The 13,224-nt window shown below is 35.3% G+C and overlaps 1 protein-coding gene across 2 annotated transcripts; it reads right to left on the bottom strand.

Moving 5' to 3' along the window:
• Nucleotides 1–1,143: 1,143 nt before the first annotated feature.
• On the bottom strand, nucleotides 1,144–6,235 carry LOC117633951 (palmitoyl-acyl carrier protein thioesterase, chloroplastic). Of its 2 annotated transcripts, none has more exons than XM_034367824.1 (7): nucleotides 5,894–6,191; nucleotides 4,391–4,926; nucleotides 4,074–4,207; nucleotides 2,583–2,696; nucleotides 2,262–2,433; nucleotides 2,114–2,182; nucleotides 1,144–1,868 (listed from the first exon to the last, which is right to left on the bottom strand). In XM_034367824.1, the coding sequence occupies exons 2-7, from the start codon at nucleotides 4,883–4,885 to the stop codon at nucleotides 1,599–1,601; spliced, it is 1,254 nt and encodes a 417-aa protein (XP_034223715.1). In that variant the 5' UTR covers nucleotides 4,886–4,926; nucleotides 5,894–6,191; the 3' UTR covers nucleotides 1,144–1,598. The 2 variants fall into 2 exon arrangements, with proteins under 2 accessions (XP_034223715.1, XP_034223716.1); XM_034367825.1 differs by having other exon boundaries at nucleotides 1,211–1,868; nucleotides 5,976–6,235.
• Nucleotides 6,236–13,224: the final 6,989 nt, after the last annotated feature.

The following is a 13,224-nucleotide window of genomic DNA, read 5'->3' as shown; positions in this document are numbered from 1 at the left end:
ATTAGATCAGTTATCAAGTCATATCAGTGTTTCTTCTTGCATTCGAGTTCGATCTCTTTACTTTATAACTCATCCCTAAAACCCTCGTTACCTTCGGAATCTCACTATTGTAAAGACAATGGTGAGATTCATAGGATTCTACATCAACCACCAAATCCAGCTGAGTTAAGACCATAGGATTCATGAGTAGTTGGCACGTGTCATAAATAATATACTATAATTAATGTAGTGATTTGCGCCGTTAACTCTAATTAAGCACTTGGGATTGCTGCCTAATCATGTGGAGGTCTCATGCTGGGTTTGAGAGCTTCCAACCTATTTATGTGCATTCATGAGTTGTATTAACAACACATCCCTTAAATATGGGGTTTTTTATAACAGAATTTTAGTATGGGTTTGAGCTTCCAATATATTCTATGATTGCCTTTATTAAACTCTTTCAGACATGGCCCACTATAGAAATGGCCCAGAATGACCCAGCCACAGCTTTCAGGCCAACTACGAAACGAAACCATGCCCGCCAAAACCAAGTGTCAACATATTTTTCTGTTCTTTTTTTGGGGCTAATTAAAGAGATTCTCTTTGTGCAGTACGTACGGCCCATTTGATTTACGGAAAGAGTTTGAGGAAAAATTATTTTCTATGTTATTTCTCAAGAGATAGGAAATGAAAAATTCATTTCCCACGTTTGATAATACTAGGAAAGTTACCTGGAGATATCACTTTATTTCATTTCCCATGTTTGTTTTAAGTAGGAATGGAAAACAAAGTTTGTATAAATTTTCAATTATACCCATATTAAATTAAATAAAAAAAAGAATGTATTTAATGATATATTGTAATTCTAAATTGTTAATGAAGAGAAAATGGTCATGAAAAATATTTATTTAATATTGACTCATTTTTTCAAACTTTCCTATGAGGAGAAAAAACAAAACTCAAGTTGAGAAGATGGCTTCACTTCTCTCCTTACTTTCTCATGAAAACGATTTCCCATGCTTAGACTTACCAAATATGGGAAAGTAATTGATTTCTCATTCCCAAGTCTCATTTCCCATAAACCAAACGGAGGCTACAAGTTTTCTCTATGAAAATATAAAATGAGGCGACTAATAAATAAAATAAATAAATAAACTGCTAAGGTAGAGAAAACAGTGCAAGCCGATGTCATTATTCATTAACGTTTCAGCCGTATTAAACGATCCAAATGTGAACCAAACCAATGAAAAAAATTTCCCACATCTAACCAAAAAAAATGGCCAAAAAAAAAATATACACGTCTTGTCTTGCCCAGTTTAACCAAGGCAATTAACCTGGAGGTACAGCTACAGCTAAGGTTCCAAGAGAGAGAGAGAGAGAGAGAGAGAGAGAGAGAGAGAGAGAGAGAGAGAACACAACGGCTAATTACAACGGGACTACATTTTATCTTTTTCGAATGATGACAAAGATGGGAGAGCGAATATATATAAATTATATATATAGAAAGAAGAAACATATATAAATCCGAGAAACACGAGCAGGATTCTACAGAAGCAATGGGCACACGGCGAGGTGACTAGTGACGATCCATCCAGCCTTAAAAGAACCCAAATATTTTGCTAAGCGCTTTCTGCCGGAAGCTGACCCACAATCCCAAGATTGTTGACATATTTGGGCCTCCACTCAGTCCTTCCCCTTACAATCTCAGCTCCTTCCTCAAGTCGGAGCAAGTGCTGGCACTCAACGCCACCATTGCTTCCCAAATTGCCAATATCAGCACCTGAGACTGCAGTCAGGGACTGAAGCACACTGTCCCGCCCGCACTCCCTTCTATACTCCAGAGTCAGAGAAGAAAGCTCGTGACTCTCCAAGATTGGCAAGGGAGCACTCTGCATCAACCAGAATCAGCTTTCAATTAGAGGAATGTAAGATTAGAAGCAGAAGCAGTTCTCACAGAAAAATATTGATCATCCATCTATCCAAAAACTCTACATAACGCATCCACTAACTACTTTAGGCCCACTATATAAGTGTAATTTCAACTGGTTTTCAGAATCAGTAGACCCGGTAGTACATTGCACACCATCTCTTGAACTGCTGAAAAGAAGTGAAATTTCCATGGAAAGAAGCCTACCTCAAGGATCCAGCCAATGTACTTCACATTATTAACATGCTGGTTGATATCTAAATCACCCCACCTAGGCTGCAAATAGAAAAGTATCCTTCAGGGTGAGCAAGCAGCTAAATCAATAACAAATTCTGTGCAAAGATGATTGACGTACAGTTAAACCAGTGCGAACATAGTCCGCTGTCTTGTCGTCAAGTTTCAGCAGTTTCCTGCTGTCCTCCTCCACAACAGGAGGAGAATTCATAAAAAAAGGCTCTATTTCACCTCGAACTTCATCAGGAATTTTGGATAATCTCCTCGTCAGCTTATTCATCATCACCCACACACTGCAAAAGCATCAAATCCCGATCAAATACCATTTAATTGTGCTAGCACACTATATTGCTAGTTGACTTGTCAAAAGCTATCTTGGATCAGCAACATGTGAGCCATAGAAAACATTTATTAAATTATTTGTGAAAAAAGAACAAGATACCTAGTGGCTCTTGTTAAAATTTGGCCAGTTTTGCAATCCTGGAGGATCCAATCACGACGCATACCATTCTTCCCAGAGGCACTAACCCAAGTGTCAACTTGAACAACGTCACCCCTGCAAGATAGAAAGAAACTACTTCAGCCCATCACCATAATAGTCCAATCAAATTAATAAGTAACATACTCTTATTCTCTCATTCAAAGATAAATAATTATACAAAGTAATCAGATAAAACAAATGGCAAACAACTTGTCAGTTTAACCTAGTTGGGTGTAGAATTATATATCAGTACAAACGAATTAAGAATCAGAAGTCATCGAAACCTTAACACTCATTCTTGTATTGGGAGTTTAGTTGGCTTCTACATCAAGCATTTTTCCCCTACCAAAACAACTACATCAACTCTGACAGAATCAGAATGCAAATGCATATGAACACATCACAGGAGCAAGCCGATCAAGTTCATGATACAGTAAACCTTCATGCCAAAATCATTATACACAGTGACAAAAGATAATAAATAGCATTTCAAAATTTCAATACACAGTGAAGGAAAAAGAAGAATCTTAATGAGAAAATGAGCAATTAGCTTGGCATATCTACAAATAACACCTTGAATTACTTTTCTGAAACCATACATCAACCATATGCCCGTGTTTGATATGAATATCAAATTCAAATGGTAACTTTTTAAGTGTCCCCACTGCTCTTCAAGGCATGATCTCAAATTCCCAGTGCTATGCCGCAAAAACATATTCCCCAAACAACTTTGATAGCAACTTCAACAACAAACTCATATACCCAACATCAACAGCAAGCTAGATTGGACAACCAAGTTACCAATTCAATTGGCTTTTTCCTTGCCCTAAATCTAAGACTCCCACTTTAATTTCAGAACTTCAACTTATAGCAAAACTAGCAAGACTTGCTCCAATGCCTAGAGGCAATTTCACAGACAATCAGACAAGTCCTTCAGAGCACCATGTCAGATGCAATCTCAATGACATCAAGTTATATGTTAATTATCTCAAATACTGGTCAATTTTTATCATGTCTGATGTTGTTATAACTTATAACCCTCCAGAGATAACAAAAAGTTAAAGATATTTAGAGTAAAATATATCATCAAATTCTTCTTTCAGAGAGAAAAAAAATCAAGAAATCCCAAGATGTCATAGCATGAAAGTACACACAATTATACTATGCATTAATAATAATCGTTTTTTAATTAAGAACAAACTAAAATTCTTCTCTTCATGGATTAGCATAAATGAGCAATTTCTCCAACAGGGATAAACATAAAAGAACTTTCTCTTTCAGATAATATGGGTTAAGCCTGACAAATCAACAAAGTGTCATTGCAACTGGAACACAAATAAAGGACTTCAAATTTCAAACTAAATAATGCTGCATCATCTCAACAAAATTTTACAGATACCATGAACTATACAGAATTCATATAATAGATAATAGCGAATCTAGTTGACTTACCAAGTAGGATAGCGGTCTACTACAACCTGCATTTTAGTTACCACCCATATCAGGTTCCTTACTGACATCTCTGGTGTTGAACCAAAGCCATCTCCCAAAAGCCCAGCAGTCTTAACATGATTAAGTGCTGTTTCCTGCAGCCAGAAAAGAAAAGTAAACAACGTCAAGGCTTGTAAAGAAGAAAATGAAATTCAAGCTCAAGCACACAAAAACAGTTACATAAACACGCATTTTTTAGTTTTAATCTCTCCACTACAACTTTATATAACGAATGCATCTTCAAAAGCTATAACCATGAAATTGAATGTGTCAAAAACCTGTAAATGATTCATTAACGTCTCTATTGAAGCCGTACGATCAGCACCTATTTCATATGATCTAATTGAGAAGTTTTGGCGGAAGACAAGACCATCCTGAACAATTCTTCCTAAACCAAATGGGTCAATAAGCATGTCAGGCCGCTTGGGTTTCCAATCAAGCATCGTCCATTGCTTCTCTGCAGCCAAGAAGATTGTGGTAATAGCAGCAAGGAGCACACTCCAATCAGGTAATTGGTTAATGAAAGTCCGTGCAGGAGGGGATGACATGTCATCCCCATTCTTCCCACTTTCAACAGTTGCCAAACCAACGCTAGTGCCATTTATCTTTGAAGGGGCTTGAGCATTTGCCTTTACCTGCAAACTGCCCGATGCAGATTTCGATTTGAGTCCTAAACCAGCAGACCCAGGTCCAAGCTTGGCATTTTTGGCACCAGAGTCTTGGTTCGGAGAAGGAATTGGAAAGATCGACGAAGTAGCAGCAGTGGCGACCATGATGACAATTCAGTCAGAGCGAAGGGTTAGCAATCAATGCACTGCAACAGTAAAATACAAACCGTGTCAATATTGTTTCATAGTAAGGGGTGCAAGAATAGTCAAATCTTCAGCAAAATGCAGAAAAACGCCAACATGTTACCACTGCAGGCATCAACCTAATAACCGATCAACAGGTCCAAAACGTTCAATAACTTAATTACAACAAACACCGAGAATAATATTCTTCATAAACAAATTACGCTAACAACATTATCTGATTCAGTTTTCAGTACCCAACAAAAAATCATAAAATTGTGTTCTACATTTTCTGAAGAAATTTTTTTTTTTCTAGAAACCAGTCTATTATCAGAAACTTCGAATATTTTGCTCTATTAAAATTCGAAAAACATATTATCCTTATAGAACTGCAAAACGGAGGAAGAACAAATAACAATCAATTTGACCCCTTACGAAACTGGCAATTAAACTTTTCGGCAAATGTTTCCATCTTCAATAACGGAACTCCAAAAGACAAAACACAAGTGACAGAGAAACCTAAAATCATTGGGGGAGAAAAATGGGTAAGCCACAGAAATAAGAAAACTTTATAAGAACATTCAAGGAAATTTAATTGCCTCTAAAATACAAGAACTTTGGAAGCACATCGATTAACCTACTAAGGCCTAAAAAATTTAAAATTTTGCGCATGTATGCAGAGGAAATCAAGGTAGATCTGAGCTTACAGCTACACATACCAAGTGAGAAATCACGCAAATTTCACGTCATAAACCAAAACAAAAACTAGAAAATGAATCAAGAACCATTTTGCCGCTTCGTTCCTCCAAGCAAATAAACTTGTTATTTTGATGCCTTCGGTTGCGGAGAAAATGTGGAAATAAAAGAGAATAATTCAAATTTTCAATTTTTAAAAATAGATCTCTGATTTTAAGAACCAAACAAAAGACCTCCGCTCAACCAAACGGAAACCGAAACAACGCGGCAACATTTTCATATCATTCTGTTTACCTCAACTTTCTCGGCAACCAAACAGACACACTCCGGATCAGACGTGAAAAATGAAATATATCTGGACCTCCTCGGCCCTTACCTTAACCAGCGAGAGAAATAACCCGAACAAACTCAAAAGGTGTGCAATTCAAAGCAGAGGGGAGGGCTATTGCGTCATTTTGGATGGGAAAACCCTCTTTTTCTGCGTAATTTCTAGGGTTTGTGATTCTTCCTTGGTGTTTCTTTTAGCTTTTTTTCAAAAGCAAAAATAAAACTGAGAGAAGAGAAAGCGAAAGAGAGAGAGAGAGAGAAGGGATTTAGGGCCAGCGGGTTTGCGGGTGGTGGGGAATTGGCTTCCAGCGACTTAATATATAGTTTCCACCTGGCTTTACTTAAATCCCGCCTCATGTTCAACTTCCAAACTTCTTCCAACACTATTCTCCTTCCATTTACGTCTTTGCCCTTTCCCTTTTTAATATTTTTCTCCTTTTCTTCATAAAATTAAATTGCCATCAATTATTGTTGAAGCCGTTTATTTATTTTTTAAATGACCTTTTTTTTTTTTTTTTTGGTGGCCAAATAAATAACTTTTCTTTTGACTGGGGAATAAAATGTTAAGAGTCCCAGAGAACTTAGATGATTAAAGATGTTTTTTTTTGTTAGGAGTCCCATAAAAATGTTATTAAAATGTTTACAAACTGTCTTTGGATAGAGGGAGATATCCTATAGAATCCTATCCAAAATTTTATTTTCCTAGACCCATAGCTAAAAAATCCTCTCTTTTTTATTTAAAAATTATAAACACAAGGTTAATTCGAATATGAAATTCAATATTGAAAATACAAGAATTTCGGAGGAGATGAAACATGAGGTTTTGTCTTCAAATTTCTTCACCCAATATCTATGCATATGAAAAACGAAAAGGAAAAGAAAAAAAAAAGGTAAATTAAGGCATGGTCCTCTTTTTTTGGTTACATAAATTCATGACCTTTAGCACACATTGTTAATGTAATTCAAAGGTGTAAAAGAGTAATTGGCCCACCCACCTTGAAACAATAGCCGCCTTTTCACACTAGAAGGGGGTTAAACTTGTATGATTATCCATCTTGTAACTTCCAAACATTAACAACAACATCGTGGCCACATATATAATATTCAAAAATAAAAAATAAAAAGAAAAGTCATAATAACATATATTAGTTGAGCTACGTATCAGCTAGGTCGATGCCAAATTGAAATGCATCCCATGATCCATATCCAAAATTTATGGTGAGTAGCTCAACCATATGTGTGTGCAAATCATATTCCTATTCTTCAAAATTTAAACGCACACAAAATTCAGATAATTTATTTTCTATTTTATGTGTTTACAGACGATATAATATTTGTTTATGAGATTTGAATTTAGAATCAATCACAAAGATAAAGATATCAAAACACATAAAAGCGTAAAATCAGTTAATTAAGACAGTAAGTCGGCCCTTACATCTAAACAAAACCACGTTTGACTATGTGTGCGTGTGGTGTGGGTGGCAATTTGAACGTCAATACGTTTGCTTGTGGAACCTGTGAGAAGCTAGAAGCTGGTAAAACCCAGACGTTTCTTTTCTTCTAACAGTCAAGGCGGACTGCACAACAATAGTGACAAAGACACTACTACAACGGACACAATGCAGTGGCAACTTCGTGATTGTGAGTGCGTGGAAAGGGCAAATTGGTAAAGTCGGAAACAGTTATAAGAGCCGTTAAATAGGCTTTTAATTCGTTACTGTTTACTCAGCTTTTGGTCCCCACTCGGCCCCCTTTTCACAACCTGGCAACCAGCAATTTTATTTTATTTTGGTCTGGATGGCAACCAGCAATTAGGATTAAGGGATGGGATACAACCTGGAATTTTAACAATTAAATAATAAATTATGAAATTAAATTATAACCGGCATACAGGAAACGATAAAAGGGTAAAAATTCTGATGTTTGTGTTTATCGTATAATAAAATTATTAATCATGACTTTATTATTATTTATTTTCATAAAATTAATATTTGTAATTAATCGACTGATTGAGATAGTGTATCAGCCATGCTCATGTGAGATTGGATAAGGTGGGGTTGCCAACCAATTAAAATAGAGTAATATATATTACTTAAAACAAAGGGTAAATTGCGAAAATGGTCCTCAAACTTGTATGCGATTTACATTTTGGTCCCTAAATTAAATTATTAGTCCAAATGGTACATAAACTCTATTTTAATCGCTCATTTGATCTAACCGTTACATTTTCTGTTAAATGTAACCAAATTTTAAGGGTAAATACGACTTTTCATAATTAACAAATAAAATAGGGTTAAAATAAATACAAAATTAGAAAATAATTGAAGAAAAAGAGAGGAAAAAATCATGAGATCCAAACCCCCTCCCTTCGATTTCTTCTCCCCTATTCCAATTACTGAGTTTTTATTTTATTTTTTATTATTTTTTATTTTAATGTACGAAATGACCAATTTGCCATCATATTTAACAGCAATATTGACATAATGTAACGGTTGGATCAAATGGGTGATTAACATAGAGTTTATGTATCATTTGGACTAATAATTTAATTTAGGGACCAAAATGTAAATCGCATACAAGTTTGAGGACCATTTTCGCAATTTACCCTAAAACAAAAATCCAAGAGTTTATAGTATTATACAGAAAAGAGAGTGAGAAAATGTTACATTTATAAGAAGCTTATTTTTAACTATAACACAAACTTCTAATATAACTCAGCTTTAGTGTATATGTAGTGGGTTATATCATTTGGTTAGGACAGTGAGAAGGACGTCTCTTTCATTTAAAATTGAATTTCTAATATATTAAATTAATTTAGAGTAATTTATCGCTTGTAAAACAACAAAAAAGTAGTCACTCAGCTTTTAGCATAGATGTGGGTTATATAGTTTAAATTCCGTTGATAATATATTAGATTAATTTATAGTAATTTTGACTATTGTTATGTAAAAACAAAAAACTTTAGCCTAAAAACGCCAAAGCGTTTTCTGAGACGTACAAATGCAAGTGCTTCTTTAAAAAGCACTTTCTAATAGTTTGACTTGGATGTTTACATGCATGCAAGAAGAGGCTCAGTACTGATGGGGAAGACTGCACCAGCACCGCCCACTTATCGATTGGTGCATGGGGACTCTGTATGCTGCTTTCTATTGAAGCCATAGGTTTTTGCAATTGCTTTCTGAGTCATTCCTTCCCAAACCCATCAAAATGTGTACACGTAATTAATTTGCCGATAGTTTGTTGCCACAATGTGCATTTAATCTGTAAGAGTTGGCCGCAAACAATTATATTTTCATTTATTTGCATAATTTTTTAGGGAGCAGACTAGTAGATTCGGTGGTTACAACTTACACTGGTCAACAAATTATATATATTTTTAGAATTTATTTTTGGGTAAACTGGAGACAAGTTCACTGCTAGAAAACCTCTTTATAAATAAATTGTGGTTTATATTCATGTTAGTTATAGACAATGTCTTTTTTCTTTCTTGTGGTAATCAATCAATACATGAAGATTCGAGAAATCCAGTGTGACTCGGACATTTTTATTTTATTTTATAATTTTTATTTTCTAAAAGATTTGAGCGACAAACAAGAAGAACAATGAATAAGCTCCACAACCACAAGCGATATCAAATTCAATAAATGTAACATAAACATCTTATTTGCCCATCTACCAACCGTTCATCTTTTAATTTGTTTGACTTTTACGTAAACTAGAGAAGTTACGTTGCTTTCTTTCTTTGAGTTTTCCTCAATTATGAAGTATATATGAACCTTCAATTGAATCATATTGATTTGAATTTCCAAAGGGATTGTCGTAGTCAATGAACAATATAATGTGGTTGGGCATGGAAAATTGGAACATGATGATGCTCTTTTGTTGTGTCATTTTGTATCTGCTGTCTGCTGTCTGCTGTCAGTGTCACACACTCTCACCAAAATCACCATGCAATGGAGCCACGTTACAGCACCTAATTCTAATTGCACCTTAACCTAACTCGTTAATTATTGCCTTTTCGTGTACAAATTAATTATAACTAGCAAGAAAGAACATTAGATAATAAAAATGGAATATAAATTGCTGCTATCATATGTCAGCCGCTTCTTAATTGATATGATGTTTTGCTTACTATTTTTATATTATATGACGATTGATTCTTCTTTTTTCTTACTCAAATCAAATGGACTCTTCTTGCCTAAGTAAGCCGTATTATTAAGTTGAACATATATATATATAAAATAGACGGTTTGAATTAATAAAATATACAAAATAGGCTCTATAAGAATATTCCTCAAATAAGCTTATTTGATAAATGAGTGGGAGATCAGGACTTTGTACCAAATAAGAGGAACCGGCCCCAAAGCCCTTGGAAATTTTTTGCGTCAAAAATCTTTTCGCTTGTCAATATCCTTTCATTTCGACAGAGACATCATGATCTGGTATGCTATAGAGCATGCAAGTGAATGTCATGTGTTAGGGTTTGCATGCATTGATGGGAAACAGTTGAGAGTTAAGAAGAAACAAATAATAATGATAAATTAAAGGATGATTTGAGGTATATGTGGTGCAGAAGAGAAGAGAAGGAGCAGATCTAGAGCAGGGTGCACACAACTAACGCAAATATACAATTGGTTTTTGACAAGGAAATCCAAACGTGTTGATAGATGGATGGATCCCGTGTGTGGGGGTTAATGCTTAATGGAGATGGGTAGGTTTGAGTTTGCTCAACAATATATCTATATCTTCTTCTTCTTTCTTTCTTTCTTTCTTTCCTTTGAGTTTGCCAGCTTAAAGGAAAAGGGCCTGCGCCAAAGCCTCTCATTAGAATTTAGATTACCTCTTGTTCCTTCCTGATGCTGCCCTCGTTTGTTGCCTGCACACAGCTATCTACCCAGCGTGGTCCAACCCAAATACAAATCCACCGCCTTTCTCAACTCAATCATGTCTAACTAATTTGCTGCGCCACCGACATTACAGTTTTCACATACCAACCCTAGCTAGCTACGTACTAATGTGGAACAAGGAAGTGAGTCCCCATCGTCTTTCAGAGCTTTTAAAAGTCTAATAGTTAGCACTCAAGTTTGGTTATCAACAAATAAATAAATTCAAAACGTTCCAACTTTTCAGAATTAATGTCAATTATTGGATTTGGATTCAAATTCAATAGAATAATATTATATATCAGTTATACTCTCATCCAAATATCAAGAATTTCTATATATATATACTTATATATTAATACACTCTTATATATTTACTCAGTTGGAATTTGCCATTTTCCCTCAATATAATTATAGCCACATGCATTAATTGGAAGGCTGCACGTGTGATACCCATACCCAGATTAGACAAAATCTAATTCTATATATATATAGTTAGGTTTTCCTTCTTTTTTTGCAGATTAGAATGCCAAACTTGGATAATTTGCTAAGAAGTACGTGAGATCCAAAATTGGATCATTTACTATTGTTTAAATATTGGCACGTAGTTTGGCAAGCATTTATCTGTAGTGTATATATATATAGAAACTGGTATTAACCTTAATTAATCAACTGGATTAATTTTCGACCTTCCAATGTACCTAATTAATTTGAATTTGAGATGCAGTGCAGGGTTTGACTTTCAGTTAATAACTTGAAGACGATGTCGATATCCCACTGACTGCAAAGGCCTTCTCAATAACTTGCAGCTTAAAGAAGCATGACCCATTAGTGTAGTGGTTTGAAGTATTTATTCTTTCAGGCAAAGTTTTGGGTTCGAGTCCTAGTATTCGTGTAGTGTGTGTGAGTTTAGTATGCTATCGTCCCTCTCAATAGAAAAGATTCTCAAAAACAAGAAGCATCCATCCAAGGAAAAGCTAAGCTATCAAATCAATTAAGGAAACTAGCTAGTTTTATTTTGCAAATATTACCACGCTACCATGATATGACACGTTACCTGATCACTTATAAATTCAGTCCATTCACACACAACTAGTGGGTACATCTCAATCATGTGGGTTTTTAATATATGTTTTTTTCTTCTTCTTTTCTATATTGGTTTTGTCACACTGGCTAATAAAACTTGAAAAATAAAAATACAGAAGAATGGAGATGCCAAAAAAATAAAAGTCCATTCAAGAATGGTCCCATATATTACTTGGGTTTTAACAACAAACTTCATTAGATTGGGACAACAGCGACCCACAATATTGAATTATATGTTATGTAAAATAATAATTGTTGGCATCAATGGTAAAAACAAGGAGCACGAAGGGTCTTTGTGGCAAAGGTTGAGCACCATGGATGTATGTGTTTTGCCGATTTCCTGTCCTCTAATGTATTTCGGTTGTTTTGTTTGCAATGTCATCATCTACAAGTTCGGCACAATTAATGCGTACACAATAATTAGATGTATATTTTGGTGAGTATAGTGACATGCATAATTGACTATTGAGAGGAGCTAGTTTCTTTCGATATAAGCGATTGGGAAGGAGATTTTCTCACATTTATACACACAATATTTATGAAATTCGAACCTGAGATCTTTGATATGCAAGTCAAGACTCTTTTTTATTGAGCTAGACCTTGTTGGTGTGAGAATGTGAAGGTAAAGAGTCCCACATTGGAAAGTTAAGAAACTTAGCAAGAGCTTATAAGGAGTTGGGTTACCAATTGGTTTTAGGGTGGAACCTTAACTTCCTTCATGGTATTAGAGCGAGTTAGCCCACGTGTAAAAGCCCAACGGCCACACGTGCTCCACGTCACCCAATATGTGTTGTCCATTTGTTAGGCTTGAAAATTCACCACACGTGCGGGGGCGTGTGAGAATGTGAAAGTAAAGAGGCGGAGCTAACTTTAGATAAAAGGAATGAGATATAATTTGTATATAGCTAGCTAGGGCAAGAACGGCCATGGTGTAATTATTAGAAGTAGACATATAGAAGACCTAAAGTCATTTTTGGTCCCTGTAGTTTGGCATTTCAATCACTTTTGACCCTGTAGTTTCAATTTCGTCACTTTTGACCTTGTAGTTTTATATTTATAGCAATTCAAGAACAACATAAAACTTCTGTCAATTTCTTTAATGGAGCAACCATGTGGAGGCGCAATTTTTTCAGACCAAAATCCCACACTAAAAGTTGGTCTACCTCTTCCCTAGGGCTCGAAAATGGCAACCAAAATCTCAAAATCCTCTCTTCCCTATCCCAAATTCTCAGCACCTAACCAATCTCTATCTCCCCCATCCCTTTCTCTCTCCCTACAGATTCAATCTTCAAAATAACCAATTTATCTTCCTCCTTTCTCAACTCCCTC

This window comes from Prunus dulcis, chromosome 7, assembly GCF_902201215.1.
Source record: "Prunus dulcis chromosome 7, ALMONDv2, whole genome shotgun sequence".
NCBI lineage: Eukaryota > Viridiplantae > Streptophyta > Magnoliopsida > Rosales > Rosaceae > Prunus > Prunus dulcis.
This window is presented reverse-complemented; position numbering and strand designations above follow the sequence as displayed.

Bases quoted from the DNA above. Each gene is read 5' to 3' on its own strand.
- LOC117633951 (XM_034367825.1), bottom strand. From the start codon at position 4,885: ATGGTCGCCACTGCTGCTACTTCGTCGATCTTTCCAATTCCTTCTCCG. The intron at 4,208-4,390 runs GTTTTTGACACA...TTCTGGCTGCAG, and splicing joins CGTTAATGAATCATTTACAG to GAAACAGCACTTAATCATGT. The intron at 2,697-4,073 runs GTAAGTCAACTA...TCTATCTTGCAG, and splicing joins GTAGACCGCTATCCTACTTG to GGGTGACGTTGTTCAAGTTG.